Source organism: Myxocyprinus asiaticus, chromosome 21 (assembly GCF_019703515.2).
Source record: "Myxocyprinus asiaticus isolate MX2 ecotype Aquarium Trade chromosome 21, UBuf_Myxa_2, whole genome shotgun sequence".
NCBI lineage: Eukaryota > Metazoa > Chordata > Actinopteri > Cypriniformes > Catostomidae > Myxocyprinus > Myxocyprinus asiaticus.
This window is the reverse complement of record NC_059364.1, coordinates 28,088,173-28,111,477: the sequence shown is the minus strand read 5'-3', so window position 1 is coordinate 28,111,477 and position 23,305 is coordinate 28,088,173. Positions and strand designations below refer to the sequence as shown.

Genomic DNA, 23,305 nt, shown 5'->3' with positions numbered 1-23,305 from the left:
GTTTGTTGCACTAGTGAATGTGTGGAGACAGTGTTGTGTCGACGCCGGCTGCACGTACCTTTTAAAGCTCCTCCTTAGCTCGTACAAGGAAAACACTATCGTTTGTTGCAGATGACAGCGAATAGAGTGCAAATACTTTGTAGTACGAGGCACATACAGAGTACATACTTATTTTATTAAATAGCTGGCTTTTGCAGTTTAATAATCACTTTGAGTCACATAGCGACTAGCTTTTTAGGATTGAAAAGCTTCCGTCATAAAATAGAAACATTTTCAAATAAAAGCTCTGTCAAAATAAAAGCTCAATTTAAATGAAAAACGTATGACAGAAATATAGCAGTATTGTAAATTATTATTATGTTATATTCACTGTATCACTACTACTACTACTACTACTATAATAATAATAAATCAATGGTAAATGTATTATATTTAAGCAATATCTCACATATGTGATGCTCTGTTTTGCAGCACTTTATTTGACAAAATATAACTCAAATGCTGTATTTTGGATTGTGCTGTGAGGTTCCGTATGTAAGCACTTTTGATAAAAAATAATACAATAATATAGTTGCAAGCAGCAATTACAGGGTCAAGCACCAACATGGCAACCACTGCACAACCCAAAGATCTCACAGAGCAAGCATAGATTACATTGTCCCTGGATGGATTTGAACCCACAACTTTCCTTACTGGCAAAGAGATTTCCTTAGGTTAAAGTCAGCACACAAGTGTAGGTTATCTTTTAAACTATAGGTGGCGCTGTCTCCAAACTTCTCAGTTATCCTCAGGACATGATGTCGATGATGCATACCGATTTTCGTAAAGATTTATCACTTGTTTATAAAATTCAATATAGCGGAATGACAATGGCTGAAATGGAAAATGCTAACTGATTAGCATGCTAGCTGATTAGCATGCTAAGCTAATGTTGCCTATGTGATCAAATAGCCTAACAAATGTGCTGGTTAGAATGCTAACTGATTAGCATGCTAAGCTAATGTTGTGTACAGATAGCATTGTGATAAAATAGCCTTACAAATGCATTGGCTACTCAACTCAATTTTTTTTTTTTTTGTTGTTTGTTTTTTATCGACTTAATGAATGGTTGCTGGTCTGTTCCACAATCAAATTCTGAATTTGATCTCTGTTGAAAAGTTACATGAATACGAAGTCGATCATATTGACTGTTGTGCTTTGTAAAAAATGTCTTAGCTTGGTGGCTGTTATCCTAGCAGCTGAGTGAAGCAGTGGTTAGAGCTATAAAATGTCAAACGGAAGGTTCCTGGTTCCTGGCTAAAATGGTATCTGATTATCATGCTAAGCTAATGTTGATAGCATTGCGATACAATAGCCTTATAAGACAGAAAACCCAACAGTTAACATGATAACCAATTAGCATGCTAAGTTATCATAGCATGTAGCATGATAACCATGTTAAACAGACCATGTTCTTTTGAACTCAGGTGATGCTGTCTCCAAACTTCTCAATCCTTTCAAAAGATATCACTCCCTTATATATCAGAAGAACAGTACTAAGACAAAGAAGAACAAGAAGTAAACCTGCAAACAGAAATTATCTGTGATAAGTCCAGCAACTGTTCAGTAAACAAATACAAAGACCTCCAGTACAACATAACTTCAACTTTAACACTGGTCCAACTGGGATTTAAACCCAGAACCCAGCAACCAGTGCTTTAACACACTGAGCCACTATGTTGACAGGCCCACTGAGTGGCAAAGATACTTGCTGAGGTTGGAGTCAGCACACAAGTGTGGGTTATCTTTTGAACTATAGGTGGTGCAGTCTCAAAACTGCTTAAGTATCATGAGGACATGATGTCGATGATGAATACCAATTTTCTTTGAAATCTGACAATGTATTTAAAAGATATATCACCTTTTTTTTTTTAAAATAAAATTCAATATGGTGGGAAGACAATACAGCTGATATGGGGAAAATTCAAAAAAACATTTTTTGACCCATAGGTGGCGCTGTCACGAAACTCTGCATGTGCACTCAGATCATGATGCTGATCAAGCGTACCAAGTTTTGTTTCGATAGGACACATTATTCCCGAGATACACCCTCAAATCCTTTTTCACGGTCACCTTGTTAACTATGATTTTGCATAACTTTTCAACAAAGGCAAAAATAAAAATGTGTATTTATTCAATCTGTGCGGCTCAGTCTGGAGATTATTTTGAGACCTTGCTTGGCAGAATTGTGTGATGTTTGAAGGAATAGAAGTGAAAAAAATTATGAATGACATCATCCAAGATGGTGGCCACTGAAATGGGTGGAGTTTTAATGTAAGGGGTCCATTTGAATCATTAAGGAGAGTAATCAGACAAAAAAAGAATTGTGTCTCAAGGCCAGCTCAAAAGATACACACAAAACAATAGTGAATTTTTGACGGTGGTGGCACTATAGAGTACAGTTGAAGTCAGAAGTTTACATACACCTTAGCCAAATACATTTAAACTCAGTTTTTCACAATTCCTAACATTTAATTGTAGAAAAAAATTCCCTGTCTTAGGTCAGTTAGGATCACTACTTTATTTTAAGAATGTGAAATGTCAGAATAATAATAGAGAGAATTATTTATTTCAGCTTTTATTCCTTTCATCACATTCCCAGTGGGTCAGAAGTTTACATACACTTTGTTAGTATTTGGTAGCATTGCCTTTAAATTGTTTAAATTTGGTCAAACATTTTAGGTAGCCTTCCACAAGCTTCTCACAATAAGTTGCTGGAATTTTGGCCCATTCCTCCAGACAGAACTGGTGTAACTGAGTCAGGTTTGTAGGCCTCCTTGCTCGCACATGCTTTTTCAGTTCTGCCCAAAAATTTTCTACCGGATTGAGGTCAGGCCTATGTGATGGCCACTCCAATACCTTGACTTTGTTGTCCTTAAGCCATTTTGCCACAACTTTGGAGGTATGCCTGGGGTCATTGTCCATTTGGAAGACCCATTTGCAACTGAGCTTTAACTTCCTGGCTGATGTCTTGAGATTTTGCTTCTATATATCCACATAACTTTCCTTCCTCATGATGCCATCTGTTTTGTGAAGTGCACCAGATATAGGACTCGTTTTACTGTGGATATAGATACTTGTCTACCTGTTTCCTCCAGCATCTTCAAAAGGTCCTTTGCTGTTGTTCTGGGATTGATTTGCACTTTTCGCACCAAACTTCGTTCGTCTCTAGGAGACAGAATTCATCTCCTTCCTGAGCGGTATGATGGCTGCATGGTCCCATGGTGTTTATACTTGCGTACTAATGTTTGTACAGATGAACGTGGTACCTTCTGTCATTTGGAAATTGCTTCCAATGATGAACCAGACTTGTGGAGGACCACAGTTTTATTTTATTTTTTTCAAAAATTATTTTGATTTTCCCATTATGTCAAGCAAAGAGGCACTGAGTTTGAAGGTAGGCCTTAAAATACATCCACAGGTACACCTCCAATTTAGTACACCCCCTATCAGAAGCTAATATGCTAATTGTCTAAAGGCTTGACATCATTTTCTGGAATTTTCCAAACTGTTTAAAGGCACAGTTAACTTGGTGTATGTAAACTTCTGACCCACTGAAATTGTGATATAGTCAATTAAAAGTGAAACAATCTGTCTTTTCCAAGAATTGTTGGAAAAATTACTCATGTCATGCACAAAGCAGATGTCCTAAACAACTTGCCAAAACTATAGTTTGCTAATATAAAATCTGTGGAGTGGTTTTAATGACTTCAACCTAAGTTTATTTAAACTTCTGACTTAAACTATATGTCCTAGAGACCCCAAATTTGGTATGGGGGCAATTCATGACCACCCCTATCAGTGTGCCACATTTCATCATTTTCCTATGTACGGTTCTATGGGCTACCATAGACTCCCATTGGGGAGGAATAGTAATAATAATACTAACAAAAACAATAGGTGCCACAGCACCTTCGTTGCATGGCCTCTAATTATGTTGAACATGAACTGTTATATTTTCATTTGATTAAAGTTTTAATTCATTAATTTATTTAAACACCATTTTGATTATAACATTTAAAATAATCTGTTTATATGGAGTTCAGAAAAATAATAAAACAAACAGGTATCTGAATCGGTATTGGTGAGTATCAGAAAGAAAGTATCGGTACTCATACTCGTTCTCAAAAAAAGAAAAAAAAAATAGAGGAAAAGAAAATGGTATCTGGACATCCCTAATTAAAACCAGAAGCCATTGAGAGCAGTACTATACAACAAGTGGGTCTGTGGAATCAATACACAATTTTATGATTTACTAGTATGTCCTAATACTGCTGTACTGTCTTTCTACATACTGAAAACTTTGTACTTTCCTATCACCAGTGAAGTACATACTTATAGTGCATAGAGTAATTATGTGAATTGGAACACAGCCTTAATTTCCTTTTCCTCATTCAATGCATTAATCTGCTTCTTGATATTTGAGTTAGTTGATTTAGTACTTAATTAATCCCACCTGTGGCAGGGTCCCTGTCCTATCATGTCCTCAACCCTCGTTCATTTTACTCAGCAACACACTAAGAGATTGCAACTCTTCATTAATTTTTTGTTTTGTTCTTTTTATTTTTTCCTCACAGTTAGTTTTGGAAGGGAATGTCATTATTAGCTTATTTTGTGCTGTTTTCCAGCAATGAGGGACTAAATTTTGGACGACACAGAAAGCAGTTTTCATTTGTGTTTAATGCCCCACTTGCCATGTCTTCCCCCACTCTCATACCTCTAATTAGATTCAGGGAAAATGAACTAATTAAAATTGTAGCACTCTCTCTAAGAGGCGCTTGAAAGCAGTGTTTTTTTGTGCACAGAACTTGTTTTTATACAACTAACAAACTAGGTAGAGCAGATTGCCTCGGCACAAAAACATTTGATTAAGCTCGCAATTAAAATAGGTTTGATTTCCTTCCCACTGCATCTCCTCTTCTCTACCTTCGTTCTGTCTGGTCTTATCATACAGTGTTTCTTTGCTCTGTTTCTTTGTCTCCTATACATTAGTGATAGGACTTGAGCCAATATCCTGTAAGGAAATTAAATGTAGGCAGAGCCAACGATAACTATCAGTAGCCGTTTTGCCATTTTAGGGAATCTTGGTGTCACCTTCAGATCTATGGAGGTTTGGACAATGTTGTCTGGTTGTTCTCTCATCCACCCTGGGCACATTTAAGAACTCAGGGATGTCTGTACCCTTGAATCACTCCAGACTGGTGTGGTGGCCTGCAATGTTGGGTGATGTTTACTTTGTTAAAAGAATGGACAATGCTTGCTTTATGTATTTACTTTTTTAAAAGAATGATGTTTGGAGTGTATATTTGGTGCTGCTATTGGTACAGACATTACACATTTCAAAACCATTTGCTTTAATTAGAAAACCAGAAATGTGATCAACAAACATGATAATGTATTCGTGAAGGATTTAATTCATCCAAGTCATTGAAGAATGTCAGGATGAGTTAATTCATTACAACTGGTTTGTCTTTTTGATTGTTTGAAGATGTTCCTTGAGTCATCTAAGTTGCTTTATCAGTTGTTGCATGATGGAAATATCCTTGGCATTTCACTCCAATTAACACTTGCACAAAGCAATTTGGATTCCCACCTTCAGTGAAGTAACTCCCACAGAAATTTACCAGCTGCATGATGTCACAGTGTATGGTAAGGTTACATGCCAGGGATATTCCCATTATCCTTCAACTGATGAAGCCACTTGGACCTCTGGTGAAATGTCTCAATGCAGTGAAAAGCAATATCCTGTCATAATGAATGAACTTTACCTGGCATTCCAGGATAGAGATTTCTTTATCAATTTTCCAGATGCATGTATTAACTTCTGCTGTAAAACCATCTAAAAGAGTCATAGTAGTCAAATTTAAGCCAAATCTCCATCAAATCCTCTTTGAGTGGGCATTTGGCCTGTTTTCTGAGATGAAATTGAATGTGAATGCTTGTGTGATCTTAGTTAAACTGCAGCTTAGTTAGCACTACACTCAAGAGGGTTGTTTGCAACCTGGCCACACACTTCCTTTAACTGCTCCCTGTTAGCTTGAGAACTCTGAGGGGTAAATGCCAAATTTACATATTCATTTAATGGCAGTCTGTGTTGTCTTAGAAAGTGTGTGATGGCTTTTAAGGAACCTTGTAAAACACACAGCCATTACATGCTCAGATGTAGTTTACAGAGGCCTGGTTAAAGTTTCTTTTAATGTCACTTTTTATGGCTCACTTGAGTAAATGGTAAATGCTTTAGTTGTCAGACTGAAAACATTGTAGTCTGCCACTGGATTTAGTTGTTCCCTTGTGGTACAGATTTGCTTTTATATTATATTAAGCAGAGGTGGGAATCTTTATGCATCTCACGATTCCAAACGATTTCAATTCAGGGAATCACAATCGGATTACAAAATGATTCTCAATGCTCCTTGAGCCTCAATCTGAATTTTTCAGCAACAGCGTAAAAGTAATCAACATTTGAGCTTATGATATATTGTGTCCCGTAGGCTAATTCATGTATATAATTATAATGTATATTATTATAATTCCTGTATAAATAATTTATTTCTTTTAATTATAGAGTTCAGGATGCAGAACATTGTTAAACTGAACTAATCTGAACACCCCAATGTATGTTTGTTTGCAAAGAATAAGGGCATGGTATAAATGCAGCTGCAGATGTGCCCTTGGTGCCGTTTTTGCAGTGCTGCACACCACATGGCACTGACCTGTATCTGTAATGTTTGATTCTTTTGGTTTTCAATAATAATTCATTTAAAATTGTTACAAAACTTCAGTCAAGAAAGAATTGTGATGCATTGGTAAACTGATTTTTTCCCCAACCCCTAATATGCATTGTCATTTTCAAAGATGCGTTTTTTATGCTGATCTGTGTTATGTGTCTTACGCAGGGACTAAAAATGAAATGTTTTTAATTTTGTTTCGTTTGAGCAGAAACTGTATTTTTTCATTCTGGTTTCAGTGTTCTGCTGCATTTTTTCCAGTTGGTAACATGATCTGCTTAAGCTTATGTTGCTTTTGGGAAACACAGCCTTGGTCTGGAAAAACATGCTCAAAATAAGGGACTTGCGTCAACCAAAATAAATGATAATAAGCAATTAATTTTTCCCCCCATGTGGGGCAATTATCAGCACAAGCAAAGTATACAGTAACCTGTATGAAACAAGGTATTTTCAATAAATATTTCAAAAATACATCTGGTCATCTAAAATCAATTAATAGCCACAATCTCTCTCTGCTGCATGCATGAATACACTGCTTGGGCTTGTTTGGACTAAATGTCATCTTATGCAGGCTGAAGTATTTTATATTAAACATGTAATATTATGTAATAATAATTTAATTATTTGTTTTAATTACAGATCTGCTTCTTGTTCAGATACCGGCAGCATCATATCTGTATTAATGCACCATATCTAACAATAATCCAGTGAAGACTTGGAAACAACTGTGAAATGTAGTTTTTACCGCAGTATTTTTCTCTGTATCTGGAATAACTGTACATGTACTTAAACAGTATGTAGTAATTATATAATTTTGTTTAAAATGTCTTCAGCATGTCACGATAAGGCTACATCCACAACGTGCATTAAGGCAAAGAAATGTGTGATGCAGCAGTTTCCTTCAGAATCAAAGCACATGCTTATCATGTTCAACTAAAAAGAGTGAAGCCTCATTGTTTGGGCGACAGGAAGTGGTGTAATTCTGAAAATTTACTGTAATAAACCATTCAGGTTTTGGTGTCATGAAAAGAAATGATCAGAATAAAATAAACCTTTTGTATCTTAAGACCTGTTACTGTTCACTATTTGTTTTCCTCCATTTTAAATCACCCTTTTGCCTTCACTAGTTCTTTTTAAAGGGACCTACGTTGTGACAAATGAATTTTTTAAAGTAGAAATATTACAGACAGTCTCTCAATTAATATGAGGTTCATGTATACTAAAGCTCCATGTATAAATGCTGTTTATAATAGTTTGGATGGTTTGCATGTCACAATGTAGGACAACTTACCAAAGGAATTTCATGTCAACATTGTGTATCTAGCAGCAAAGCCTGTAGAACATAATGTTTTTTTTTCTTCTCTCCCTGTTGACTAACTGACCATAAGCGCAGCTAATTACTGAATTAAAGAGCGTGTAACGCTCTTAGGAGAGAGTGTGTCCGATCAGGCAGCCTGCAAGGAACATACAGTGCATTCAGAAAGTATTCAGACCCCTTCATTTTTTTCACATTTTGTTATGTTGCAGCCTTATGCTAAAATGCTTTAAATTATTATTTTCTCCACATCAATCTACACTCCATACCCCATAATGACAAAGAAAAAAACTGATTATTGATAACTTTCCAAATTTATTAAAAAGAAAAACTGAAATATCACATTGACATAAGTATTCAGATCCTTAACTCAGTACTTAGTTGAAGCACCTTTGGCAGCGATTACAGCCTCAAGTCTTTTTGGGTATTATGCAACAATCTTTTCACACCTGGATTTGGGGATTTACTGCCATTCTTCTCTGCAGACCCTCTTAAGCTCTGTCAGGTTGGATGAGGACCATCGGTGGACAGCCATTTTCAGGTCTCTTCAGAGATGTTCGATTGGGTTCATGTCCGGGCTCTGGCTGGGCCACTCAAGGACATTCACAGAGTTGTCCCGAAGCCACTCTTTCATTGTCTTGGCTGTGTGCTTAGGGTCATTGTCCTGTTGGAAGGTGAACCTTCGGCCCAGTCTGAGGTCCTGAGCACTCTGGACCAGGTTTTCATTAAGGATATCTCTGTATTTTGCTGTGTTCAGCTTTCCTTCAACCCTGACCAGTCCCTCAGTCTCTGCCGCTGAAAAACACCCCCACAGCATGGTGCTACCACCATGCTTAACCGTTGGGATGGTATTGCGCAGGTGATGAGCGGTGCCTGGTTTTCTCCAGACATGATGCTTGGAATTGAGGTGAAACAGTTAAATCTTCATTTCATCAGACCAGAGAATTTTGTTTCTCACAGTCTGAGAGTCCTTTAGGTGCTTTTTTATGTGTCTTGCACTGAGGAGAGGCTTCCGTCTGGCCACTCTTCCATAAAGCCCTAATCTGTGGAGTGTTGCAGTGATGGTTATTCTTCTGCAAGTTTCTCCCATCTCCACACATGATCTCTGGAGCTCAACCAGAGTGACCATCGGGTTCTTTTTCACCTCTCTTACCAAGGCCCTTTTCCCCCTGATTGCTCAGTTTGGACGGGTGGCCAGCTCTAGGAAAAGTCCTGGTTGTTCCAAACTTCTTCCATTTAAGAATTGTGAAGGCCACTGTGCTCTTGGGAACCTTCAATGCAGCCGAAGTTTTTTGTAGCCTTTCCCAGATCTGTGCCTCGACAAAATCATGTCTTTGAGCTCTGCAGGCAGTTCCTTTGACCTCATGGCTTGCTTTTTGCTCTGATATGCTTTTTCAGATGTGAGATATTATATAGACAGTTGTGTGCCTTTCCAAATCATGTCCAATCAATTGAATTTGCCTCAGACGGACTCCAATCAAAGTGAAGAAACATCTCAAAGATGATCCAGAGAAATGGGATGCACCTGAGCTAAATTTAAAGTGTCATAGCAAAGGGTCTGAATACTTGTGTCAGTGTGATATTTCAGTTTTTTCTTTTTAATACACTTGCAAAGTCATCAATAATCAGTTTTTTTCTTTGTCATTATAGGGTATGGAGTGTAGATTGATGTGATTTTTTAAAGCATTTTAGTACAAGGCTGCAACATAACAAAATTTGAAAAAATGAAGGGTCTGAATACTTCATGAATGCACTGTATGCCACAGAGCTCATGTAACCTGGACTAATACATACAGCTCAGTACACACAGGTGTCTCAGTGAAAAGGTTTGGTTTACATGGATAGGGTTACAGACTGCTGCTGTGGTTGTCAATCCTGATGAGTAAAACATCTCTTAGAATAAAATATTAAATTTCTAATGGGATATTGCTAGATTTATGGATATAATGAAGTCATAATTTCCTGTTAAGATCTAACAACATAACATTGTTTCTATTTAGAATTATTTGTGTGTTTTCTTTGCAGCATGTGATGAGTGGACAGTTCTGCCAAAGCCAAATCTTCATTGGGATGTCAATCGTTTTGGACACACAGCAGTTATCAGTAATGGGTAAGGTCTTGATGTGGTGTCTTTCCATTCCTAGTTACCGGTGGTTTATTCACTCTGAGTCTGCCATCTTAAAATTCCAGGTTATTATTTTTTCACTTATTTTACTTAAATTTATTTGAAGTTCATTTAGTAAAACTGCTCATTGGTGGGGGAGAAAAATCACTCACATGTGTTACCTTTTCTCTCAATTTCTTTAAAAAGCTATTTTGAAAGTAAATGGCTGAATCTTTTTTACATAAAAATGAGAAAAAACGCTGGCACACCACTAAACTTTCCAATTTACTGACATCGTTACTACCTTGAATGGGTCTTCATCAGGTCAAATAAGCAAATTATCATCCTCAATCGTCTGGTTGCATTTCATCCTATAATTATAAGAAATACAATAGGAAATTATATTTTGCATAAAAAAATGCAATCTTCTAAGGATCATTAGGATTTTTTGACTTCTTGAATTATAGTTTTTTACCATAAAGATTTTAATTTCTGTAATGCAGAAGTTTTTTTTATTATCTATCTTAACACAAATTAAAGACAGTACAGCATATATTACCATGATGTATACAAAAATATATCAGTTTTTTTTAATTATGGTTATGGGGGGGGGGTGGGGGGGTGGGGGGGAGTAGGCTTATGTTGGCATAAAAAATATATTTTTCTCTCTTAATTTTGGTTAGAATTATGACCCGGGAATGTTCTTGACAGGCTACTTTAGATTCATCTTATTATAACACATGAAAAAGGTCTGTCTTTTCTGTTCCTCTCAGCTCGATGTTCGTGTTTGGTGGTTTCTCTGGTGTGATTCTGAATGATGTACTGGTGTATAAGCCTGCCAGCTGTGAGGCCTACCTTGAGGTGGATCTTTGTCAGAGCGCTGGTCCTGGAATCCGCTGTGTCTGGGTCAATGAACACTGTGTCCAGCGGGACTCCAGCCATGCTAATGACAGTTTGCCTGCCTCCTTTTGCCCTGCACGGAACAGTAAGAATCTGTAATTTTAAAACGTATAATATAAAACAGACTCTAAATCTGATTGAATGAGCCACGTTCAAAGCTTTTGCTTAAATGTCGCAAACCTGTTATTGTGCATTCTATATTAATATTGAGTGCCTGGATATAATTTATTAATAATGTGTGATGTTTATAAATGTTAACTCATACTATTGTGCTTGGATTTCCTTGCACCTATTTAATTTTCGCCATTGGGGGCAAGTTCACTGTGCATCTATTGGACTGTTTGCTCAGTATGTCCAAACACACACCTGGAGTGCATTTGTCCTTCCCATAAATCTGCCATCAGGAGATTATTGTTAATCCATTTATAATCCTATTTACACTTGATACAAAGGGAAGTTTATATTGAGAGCTACTCACATATTCTGTTTTAGATAGCATACTACCTGTGTACCATTGGGTAAATCCTGCCTGACTTTGGAAATGCCTCTTGATAACTCACTGAACAAAAGGTCAGCCGGCGCATAATAATCTCATAGCGATGCAATTATGATTACGATGAAACCAGACTCCAGTGATTGTGGATACAGATGTTTTTGTCTGTGGGCAAAACTAGACCTGAGAGGATTAGTGCAATTACTACCTGGATTTTGGAGTGGTTTCAAAGGTGGATTGGACTTTAATTAAGTAATGAAATGACACACACGTTCATGATGGATTATCTTGTATTGTGTTTATCTCAGAGGCATGTAATTTTTGAGGTACTTTTTCATTGTACACAGTTTGGTTGACTTCTCTCATTGGGCTGGTCACACAATGGTGGACAGGGTTGGGGAGTAACGGAATACATGTAACGGGATTACGTATTTAAAATACAAAATAGTAGTAACTGTATTCCACTACAGTTACAATTTAAATAATTGGTAATTAAAATACGGTTACATTCAAAAAGTATTTTGATTACTGAAGAGATTACTTTGCATTTTATTGTCATTTGTTTCATTTAATATTTAGTCCCTTCAGATGGAAACCATTTATACATATAAATGATGCGATCCAAAGTGCATTTGAACAGCGGTGAAACACTTTCTTATGATGTGTTACATTCATACGAGCAGACAGAGAAGTAAGTTTGGAGCAGAAGAAATAGAAATAAACCTTGTGTAACTTGTCAGCTTTATGCTAAGCTAAAATGCTATGTCTAGCCATTTTACATGCACATGTTACCAGGCATGATCATATTTTTTTATCAAGTAAATTCACGTTGGATCATAATTAATTTTTTTCTAGTAAGACCTTTGATAAAATAATTATGTTAATAATTCTGATAATAATTTTTGTATTGTTTTCCTGTAAAATATCTAAAAATCCTTAAAACAAAATGTCAGCATCCTACCTCCTGTAGTTTGTCTCCATGCCTCTAGAGGTCCCCTGTGTTCTCCTCTACCTTAGTTCTTCCTCGTGTGGCCTTGTTAGCGTTATCCAGCTCACCTGTGCCTTGTTTCCCCCAGTGTATTTAAGTTGTGTTTTTTTCCCTTGGTTCCTCACTCGGTTTTTGAGTCTCTGCCCTGTGTTTCCTGCCTTGTCTCGCTAAAGCCTCTCTAGCTACCCCAAGTAAGATATCCTGAGTTCCTTTCACTGATTGTAATTGTTCACTGGCTTAGTTTTCTCCCCTCGTGGAGTTTTATTTTCTCCTTTGGTTTTACCCATTGTTTTTTGTTTATGTGGTTTATACCTCGGTCCGAGAAGAACTTTAGTTGATTCATTTTTGCAAGGACTTTTTTTTTTTAAATAAATCTACATCTCCTGGAATACTGCCTTAAGTGTTTCATTTGGGTCCAACATTACCACTCCCGTGGCTCAGTGACAGAAAAACCGAGTCACAACATGGACCCAGAAACACTCACCTCCAAGGACCTGTTGGCAGTGATTGCCCAACACAAGTCATCTTTCCAGCACCATGAAGCCGTTCTCAGCCATCAGGAGGACCTAATGACCAAACACTCTCAACTCCTGGCTGATGTGATGGGTTCCCTCCGCCAGCTTTGAACGGCTCCCGGGTGCTTCGCCTCCCTCTGCTTCACCCCCGAGTGGCAACAGGCCTACTTCAGTTGCAGAGCCTCGATTACCACCTCCCAAGCCCTTTGCTGGGGATCCTAGTTCCTGCCAGGGTTTCCTCACCCAATGCTCTCTGACCTTCAAGCTCCAGCCCTCAAGTTTTCCTACAGACGCTCCAAGATTGCATACATAATTACCCTTCTCTCAGACAAGGCACTCTCCTGGGCCTCTGCGGTGTGGCAATCCCAGGATGCCTGTTGTGCATCCTACGCGGCCTTTGAAGAAGAGTTCAAGCGAGTGTTTGACCATCCGGTCAGTGGTCGGGAAGCTTCCAAGCGTCTGCTTACTCTCAATCAAGGCTCCCGCAGCACTGCAGATTTCGCCATCGAGTTTCAGACCATTGCGGCAGGAAGTGGATGTAACAATGAGGCATTGATGGTCTGCTTTCAAGGAGGGCTGTCCGAGCCCCTTCAAGATGAGTTAGCCACCCGAGAACCAGCTGCTGATCTCGAGTCCCTCATTGCGATGGCCATCTGCCTGGATAATCGCCTGAGAGAGCGGAGGGTGGCTCGCCGCAAGGCGTCTCAGTCCCAAGTTCCTGTGAGCAGATCTGTTTCCCCAGTCCATATTCCTGCGCTCAGGGCTTCCCCGGCTCCTGAACAGCCCCATGATTCCCCGGAGGACATGCAGTTGGGTCGTTCCAGGCTCTCTCCCAACGAGAGGGAACGTCGTATGAGGGAGCGACGTTGCCTCTACTGCGGTGCTTCCGGCCACTTTCGCTCCACTTGTTCCAAGCTCTCGGGAAACGGTTATCCCTGCCCAGCTACAGGAGGGCTGTGATGGGGAAAATTAGAGCTTCTCCTACTAACGCCGTTCTAGCTGTTCCAGCCACTCTGTTCTGGGAGGGCCACCAGCATCGGGTCCAGGCCATGATCGATTCCGGCACCGCAGGTGACTTCCTGGATCTATCCTTGGCTAAGGAACTTGGGATCCCTACCCAACTTCTTCCTCATCCCCAGGCAGTTACGCATTGGATGGCAGACCTCTGGAACCTGGCAGAGTAACAGAGGCCACTCAGTCCCTGCGACTTACCATCCATCAACACCAGCAAGAGGAGGCTTTCTATCTTATTGACTCCCCGAGTATCCTGTTATCCTGGGCCACCCCTGGCTGCGCAGACATAATCCCTGGATCGACTGGTCTGCTGGCACCATTCAGACCTGGGGTTCCACTTGCCATCTCATCTGCCTGAGTCCCTCAGCCCCTAGTTCTGAGTTTCAAGAGTCTGTCGACCTGTCTCGAGTCCCCAGTTCCTATCATCAGTTCAAGGCAGTGTTCAGCAAGTCCCGGGCTACCTCCTTACCACCTCACTGCCCCTACGACTGTGCCATTGAGCTACTCCCCGGCTCCTGCCCTTCCAGGGGTTGGATCTTCTCCCTGTCGTCCCCCGAGCGCACAGCAATGGATACCTACATTAAGGAATCACTGGAAGCCGGCATCATCTGTGCCTCTACTTCCCTGGCCGGGGCGGGCTTCTTCTTTGTGGGGAAGAAAGACGGGGGTCTTAGGCCATGTATCGATTACCGTGGCCTCAACAAGATCACGGTTCGGAATCGATATCCCCTTCCTCTCATGGCCACTGCTTTCGAGCTACTACAAGGGGCTTCCATTTTTACTAAACTGGATCAACGCAATGCTTACCATCTCGTGCGGATCCGACAGGGGGACGAATGGAAGACAGCCTTCAACACCCCCATGGGCCACTATGAGTATCTGGTGATGCCGTTCGGGCTCACCAATGCCCCCGCTGTGTTCCAAGTACTGATAAATGACGTTCTCCGGGACATGCTTAACCAATTCGACTTTGTATATCTTGATGATATCCTCATTTTCTCTGGGTCATTGGAGGAGCACAAGGGGCACGTCAGCAGAGTCCTCCAGAGACTCCTTGACAACCATTTCTACGTGAAGCCCGAGAAATGTGAGTTTCACGTAACCCAGGCTCAGTTTCTCGGGTTCATCATCACTCCTGGCCACGTGGAGATGGACCCTAAGAAGGATGAAGCTGTCCTCAACTGGCCTATTCCCGCCACAGTTAAGGAGGTTCAACGTTTCATCGGCTTCGCAAACTTCTATAGGAGGTTCATTACGAGCTTCAGCTCCGTGGTGGCCCCCTTAACTGCGCTGACCAAGGGAGGAGGAATCAAGGTTCACTGGGGTCCAGAGGCAGCGGGGGCCTTCGAGGAGCTCAAGCGCCGCTTCACTTCCGCTCCCATTCTCTCGATCCCGGACCCAGAAAGACCTTGCGTGGTGGAAGTGGACGCCTCAGAGGTGGGCGTTGGGGCCATCCTGTCACAAAGGGGTGAGGATGGGAAATTACACCCTTGTGCCTTCATGTCTCGTCGCCTGTCGGATGCCGAGCGCAACTACCACGTGGGGGATTGAGAGTTGCTTGCAGTTAAACTCGCCTTGGAGGAGTGGCGCCATTGGCTTGAGGGGGCTCAGCACCCTTTTCAGGTGCTCACGGACCACAAGAACCTGGAATATCTCCAGCAGGCTAAGCGGCTTAACCCTCGGCAGGCTCGATGGTCATTGTTTTTTAATCGATTTCAGTTTCTCCTGTCTTACAGACCCGGCACCAAGAATATCAAGCCAGATGCCCTGTCCCGAGCCTACTCTCCACAGACACAGGAGAAGCCTTTGGCATCGATTATTCCGAGGTCTAGGATTGTCGCACCCCTTCAGTGGGAACTGGAAAGGTTGGTGCGAGAAGCTCAAGCCCAAGAGCCAGACCCAGGAGGTGGTCCGGCAGGACGCCTGTACGTCCCTCAATCTGCCCGGGCCCGGGTCTTGCAGTGGAGTCACGAGTCTCCCTTGACGTGCCATCCAGGAAATGCTCGCACTCTTGACTTCCTCCAACAGCGGTTTTGGTGGCCGTCCATCAAGGAAGACGTAAAGGTCTATGTGGAGGCCTGCCCCATGTGCAGCCAGGGAAAGTCTACACAGCAGCGACCTCAGGGACTGCTCCATCCCTTACCCGTTCCCTGTAGGCCATGGTCGCACCTTTCTTTGGACTTTGTCACGGGACTCCCACCATCCCAGGGCAACACTGTCATCCTGGTGGTTGTGGACCAGTTCTCTAAGGCCGCACGGTTCATTCCCCTGCCCAAATTGCCTTCGGCCAAAGAGACAGCAGAGCTCCTCATGAACCATGTCTTCCGGGTGTTTGGAATCTCCCTGGATATTGTCTCCGACCGAGGGCCCCAGTTCTCGTCCCGGTTCTGGGGTGCCTTCTGCAAGCTGGTTGGGGCCACAGCCATCCTATCATCTGGGTTCCATCCAGAGTCTAATGGCCAGACAAAACGGATTAACCAGGATCTGGAGACCACTCTGCGGTGTATGGCGGCCAATAACCCCACCTCTTGGGCTACCTACATCATATGGGCAGAATATGCCCACAACACCCTCCTGTCCTTGGCCACTGGACTATCCCCCTTTGAATGCCAGTTCGGGTATACCCCCCCATTGTTCCCTGAGGAAGAGTCACAGGTTGGCGTTCCCTCGGCCCGGCGTTTTGTCCAACGCTGTCGGCAGACCTGGAGGAAGGTTAGGCGTGCCCTTCTTCAGACCTCCCAGAGATACCAACGTCAGGCTAACCGCCGCCGCCGGACGGACCCTAATTTCCGAGCTGGTCAAAGAGTCTGGCTAGCCACCAAGAACCTTCCCCTCCGGGTCGAATCAAGGAAGCTTTCCCAGAAATACATTGGCCCTTTTCGCATAGCAAGGAAAGTTAACCCTGTTTCCTATCGTTTGTTTCTTCCCCGTTCACTTAGAATTAACCCTACATTTCATGTCTCATTGCTAAAACCTGTTTTGTCTTCTCCATTCCACTGTTCAGAAAACCATGGTGACAGCAGTCATGGCTACTACAATATTACTATAGTAGAACCATGGCAAATTTTTGTCAGGGTCCTTAACTAAAAAAAACAACAACATTTTCTTTAATTACTAAATCAACATTTTAGCTTAATACCTGCAGTAATACGCTACATGCATCAATATAAAGTGCACTTCAAATTAATCTCAACATATATTCAATATTCGGAAGCTGTACATCACTAAAAAAGGAATAACCTTGTCATTAAAATGCATACGAGAAGGGTTGTTGTGATAATTCTGCTCAAGTATTTTAATCATACGTGGAAATCCCACATGAACACCCCAAACGCATTAGTTATTGTTTCATGTCTGTCCGAATTAGCACTGGAAGGGAGTGTGTGCCGTTTCGGCTCACCTGCGGCTCTTTCCCTGGGTGATGTCAGCATAAAAGATTAATCATGTATTAATGTATTACTATAACGGCATCTTAATGCCATTAATCAAAGTGTATTATTGACACTCGCGATAGATTACAGCCGCGCAAGGAAACAGGAAGAACTTGCGTGCACATTTTAAATAAACCCTCATGCACATTATTGACATATATTACCAGTGTACGGCACTCGTGTTGAGCGACGTCTGCAAACAGTGCTTGTTTTGTAAACATCTCTATCAGTGGCTCGTTTTCTCTACTTGCCATTTTCAACTACAAACAACGTTTGCAGAACAGTGATGTCATCAAGTTGACCCACTTGAAACACAGGCAGAGCGTATCCATCTACAGATCCATTCAGGTGCATTAGCGGAGGTTCTAACTGTGCCTGTCTGTTTGACGCTTTGTTTTCTTCACCAAAACTTGTGCTCCAGATGCGTCATTAAACTTGAGGTGAACCGACTGTGGTGCCAATGCTTCCCGAACTGTGGGTGGTGAACTGTACGGTTCGTTTTTTTATCGAGAACTGGTACACTCCTAGTAATAACATAACACTCATATACTCCTTTGTGCTTATGTTCAGGATTTTCTTGTTGTTTATGCTTTATGAATCTATTCCAGACAAAAGCCAGTTCCTCTGTGGCTTCCTTTTCCCAGAGATAATGATAAAAACAAACCAACAAGTAGAACCCCCCAAAAAATAGAAACAACAGTACAACAATTGTTTTTTATCCATAGATTCAGTGGATAAGCAATGTCACCAGTATTCAGACTGTGCTTCCTGTACGGCCAACACCAATGACTGCCAATGGTGTGAAGACAAAAAATGCATTCCTTCTTCAAGCAACTGTACTGTCGTAAGTCAATCATGTTTTCAGTTCTTACAGTTAAAATCAGCATTACATTTAGAAAAGCGTTGGCATATATAGCAATTTAACATAACCTTTAAATTTGCTTTGTCATGTTTTGTCTGAATTTAGCTGACAGTTGAGCTTGCCCACCACCCTCGAGGTCCCTTGTACCTCAACCCTCCTCCTGCCATGCTGTCGGAGCACCAGCTTTCCATCTGGAGACCCGGTTTACGAAAAAACGGCATGGTATGCTGTTGCAGAGTTTATGAACTGATTGATTGATGGAGAGAACTAACATCTATTACCTCTTGATTTCTTTTATGTCATGCTTACTGCAAATGAACCTTTTGTAGGGCTTCCACTGATTTATTTTGCTAAAAGATGACACATAATGTTAAGCAGTTACATTGCTAAGCAAAACGTTTCCACCAGTCAATGTAAAAATCACCTTAGAATTAGAGGTTGTAACAGAAGCACTTAACATGTCTCTTTTCCAATCTTCTTGTTTTACAGTCTGTGAAGAACTTTATCAAATGCAATGTTCGAAGTGAGCAAGTTTGTAGCAAGCTGGTGAATTGCAGGAGTTGTTCCCGAAACATCAACTGCCAGTGGGAACCACAACAACAGGAATGCCATGCTCTTCCTGGTGAGCTGAAGGATAGAGGAAAGAATGGATGGATGGATGGATGGACTAACAAAGCAATTACATACCCGTATAAACAGTGATAAATGTAGACATTAATTCTTTTCAACTGGCTTTTACATGGTTATTTATTGCATTGTCAGGGTCCACATCTCCCATAATAGATTTACCCTATAACAGGCTACACTATAACCAGTCTCACTGTGGATTCTGTGCATGTTATAAGTGATTTTAGGAATACCACACATAAAATGTCCCTACTACCCTACAGAAATCACATCTGTTTTTGTGACAGCCCTAGGCTCTGTAAAAAAAATAAAAAAAAATAAAAATGATTCATGTGAGTGGCCAATACAAAGTGCTCTCTTATGTGAATGATTTAGCATATTCAGGTTTGTTGACATATCTTTGGAGGGTGGGGATTTGGAGAGAGGATTTGTGGTTGAAGGTAGCAAAATGGTGGAAACTGGCAAAATTGCTGAAGAATCGCTTACAGCACCTTTAATTTCAGTTACGCTTCAGTTTGTCTGTCTATCATATGCAAAAACAAAGGAAATACATTTCAAGACTCTTAGGGCACCTCTACCTGCTTTTTTCATCTGATCCAGTTTGAGAGCAGGAAAAAGTGATGCTGATATTTGATGCATTATTAACATTCTTATAGTGTTTCCCTTGGGAAGAAATGTTTTATTCTCTGAAGTAGGCTCACACTTTGTATGTACGCTCTACATTTTCAAGTCTCCAGTAGAGATACTCAACCGCACACAAACCAATTAAACATGCTCACAAATATTGACTAATTTTTTCTAGAAGTATACACTCAGTGCACTCAAATGTTCACACACAATTTCTAGAGTATAGTAGAAGTAGGCCAAAAATAATTGCTTGCTTGAAGTTTATGAAATTACTCATGAGAGTTTAATTAGTGAGTATAGAGAATTTATCATATGTTCAGGGTTTGATCTCATTTCTTCTCGTGCAGTTTCTCTGGCTACATGCACAGTGTCAGTGTTTGATTTTGACAAAACAACTGTCATCTTTGTAGGTCTCAAAAAGTCCTGTTCATACAACCGCTTACAGGAGTGGCTTAAATATTTTCACTATGAATGAATAGACAAATTCAAGCCCCTTTTCTATTCTTGCATTAGCCATGCTACAGCATTTAAGATTACAATAACACTTATCATGAAGTCTTATTAAAGTTGACAATTTAATTTTACAAGTCCAGTTGTGTTCCATCAAATCATAATTTATTGACAGTGGCTTTGAATGCTTTTAGGGAGTCAGTTTGGTAATTTATTACTAAATTTGTATGAACAGAACCGTATTTGAAACACTAAAGCAGCCATATTCTATTGCGTTGTGAATATAGCTACTGTTTCAGATATTGGTATATTCTCAAGGACATCAGCCAGAAGTAACCTGATTGCTTGCTTGTCATATTTCTGAATGGTAGCACAACACATGAAGCCACACAAACATATACGTACATACACAGAAACACACAAACAGCCTTGACAAACAACTTCTACAAAGGACATAAACTCCATAGTGAAGAAATGTATATGCAGACATGGAAAATGGAAACCTTTGCAGCTGGATATTACATCACACAAGAGTTTTGACCTCAGCCTAATGGAAGTGTAATAATTATTCATGTGTGCTAAAACCATACATCCATATTTGGCTAAACAGTCTGTCTTAGAACCCAAAGTGTATTTTTCATTTTTATTCCCCTCCCACCCTCTGTTGTTTCTCTCTTTATCATATGAAATCTATTATCTGAGAGGTTAATCAGCTGCATAAAAAAAAAAAAAAATGTAACCAGAGTCTGAATTGATAGGAGGGATGGTTATTTTTTTGCCATTTTTAGTGCTCTGTGGTTTCTTAGTTGACTATGACTGTTTAATTTCCCCCTAGCTTTGCTTGTCTGGAATTTGAGGAGTATTTTTAAATGTGGGTGTTTGTGGTTAACTGTTATTGTGGATAATTACTCACACTGCTTTCTGTAATAAGTTAAAACCCCAGAGGGCAGCATGGTGCTTAATTTTATCAGTTAGTAGTCCTCACTATCATAACAAATACAATTCACTTATGTTTATGTTCATATGACTAGCATGTTCCTAGTTTACACATATAACAATATTACAGATACATTTTCATTACGTAGTTTGATATATTGTATCTAGCTTGTTTGGGGATTTATAATACATATTATAATGTAGGCTCCCTTTAATCAGTATCAACATCAGAATGGTTTGTTTGCATGAGTGAGCAGTCTTAGTACTTCATGTGTTAAAGTCTCCATGTTCGAGGAAGGCCTTGTTTGGACAGAAGCCTGGGTCTACTCTGGATTTCTCTGTTTGTTTACAGCATACTTGTGCGGGGAAGGCTGGAGTCAGATTGGAGATGCATGTCTCAGGTTGAATTCCAGTAAGGAGAGTTATGATAATGCCCAGCACTACTGTAAGAACCTGGATGGCAACATTGCCTCTTTAACATCAGCCAAACAGTTGGACTTTATTCTGGAAGAGCTGCAGAAGTACCAGCTGCAGGGGAGGGTGAGTCAAATTGAATCAGTGACTATTGTGTGATGTTTGGATGTTTATTTGGTTTTGTGTTGATCTTGATTGTTTATTTAAAGGAATATTTCAGCCCAAAATTTTAACAACAGTTCATAGTGACTAGGGCTGTCAACCTAATAAACCAACAAATCAATATGACTTGTATGCTGTATTCTACAATAAGTCTTCTGAAGCCAAATGATAATTGTTTGTCAGAAACAAACTGAAATTTAAATTGTTATTCACTGACATTCTTTACATCTGCCGAGGCTTATGTCTAGCCCGCCATATCATCCAGATTAAAAAATGGCACTTTTTAGAGTTGACTGCTCTGGTCATTATGAACTGTCATGTCGCAATGGCAGCGTAAAAGATTGTTAAAAAAAAAGGTTCCTTTTGTGTTCCATGGAACAAAATAACAGATTATGGGTTCAGAATGTAAATAATGGAAAATTTAATCATTATTGGGTGAACTATTAAACAAGCACAGTCAACAGTTACTGTCACCAAAAGTTCTTTTAGACTCCGTTTAAACCTGGTTTGAATCTGTTTGAAACAGGACAATGTTAAAAGTGTAAACAGAGACCGAAACATTTCGTCCACTTCAGTCCCAATCAGAGGTGACTGAATGTGGTCAAACGCATATGACCACACTGGGCTCGTAGTGTAAACGCTCATCTATTCGAATGTGTTTGGACAACAGCTAAGCACCACCAACTCATTTGTCAATGAACCACTGTGATAAAACAAGAGTTATAAACTTTGGTGGATTCATATGGTTATGAAAGAAAATAACCTTCTGATATCAACATACAGTGACACAGATAAAAAGCACACACATCTGTAGCTCAGTTAATACAGGTACTCCACTAAAAATAACCAGTCTTTCCAGCTAGTGAGTCCACTGGCAGCCATCTTTGAAATGCTCCCTGGAAGCTATCTCCAGTCATGAAAGTGCAGCTCCTATCTATGTGAACGGGTAAAGACCGAAATCTCCAAAATGGTTAGTTAAGATTACGATCAAAGAACATATTTCAAATCAGCAGTAAAATCTGACAACACTGGAATCATAAATTGTGCTTCTTTCCCTCAGATTACACTAAAAAACAACATTTTCTTGGCTTGTATAGCTAATGCACATGCGCTATCTTGAGCTGATTGACAGTCGATGTCTGTATCTAAAAGGTCATTTGCTCTTTTTCTTGGAAGGCGGGACTTCCTTTTCTACATCCATTGACTGTTGGGCGTTCCAATTTCTCCTATTCATTTTAATAGAAGTGGCCCATCTCTGCAAAATAGTCTTTGAAATAACTGAGAATTCTGCTCTAAACCTTGTGTTTTTGCTTATAATAAATGCTAGCATAATTGGGAAAAACATTGTGTCTGTTTTTTTGTGCTTTCTTTTCTTCTTTTACTCTTTTGCGCTTTATAATGCAGTAACACATTGAAGTAGTGATTGATGTATGTCATCATGAATCAGAGAAACTCCCCTTGAAATCCAAACACAAATGGTCAAAAGAAATGCATATTATGACCAGATGTAAACGGTGATGTGTCTCGACTGTCAGATTGCCCAAATTCATCTTAATACCAAGTGTAACCAGGGCCTTTAATGTGTTTGACTGACACAAGCACTACTTTCTTTGCTCCTGATGTGTTTACAAAATGTAGTTCTTGATTGCAAGTATATTTAAATAGCTCTGCTCTGTATCTCATTTTAAGAAGGGTCTTTA

At 40.2% G+C, this 23,305-nt stretch overlaps 1 protein-coding gene across 3 annotated transcripts in view; it reads left to right on the top strand.

The window, feature by feature from the left end:
• Positions 1–23,305, top strand: part of atrnl1a (attractin-like 1a) — a 398,015-nt gene that overhangs the window by 80,943 nt on the left and 293,767 nt on the right. For all 3 annotated transcript variants that reach the window (XR_007892410.1, XM_051648603.1, XM_051648604.1), the window contains exons 11-16: positions 10,108–10,192; positions 10,960–11,171; positions 18,253–18,371; positions 18,495–18,611; positions 18,879–19,011; positions 21,382–21,569. Coding sequence is in view for 2 of the 3 variants with exons in the window: in XM_051648603.1 (XP_051504563.1) it covers positions 10,108–10,192; positions 10,960–11,171; positions 18,253–18,371; positions 18,495–18,611; positions 18,879–19,011; positions 21,382–21,569 (854 nt within the window). In the remaining variant the exon portion in view is untranslated. The remainder of the gene's footprint in view (positions 1–10,107; positions 10,193–10,959; positions 11,172–18,252; positions 18,372–18,494; positions 18,612–18,878; positions 19,012–21,381; positions 21,570–23,305) is intronic.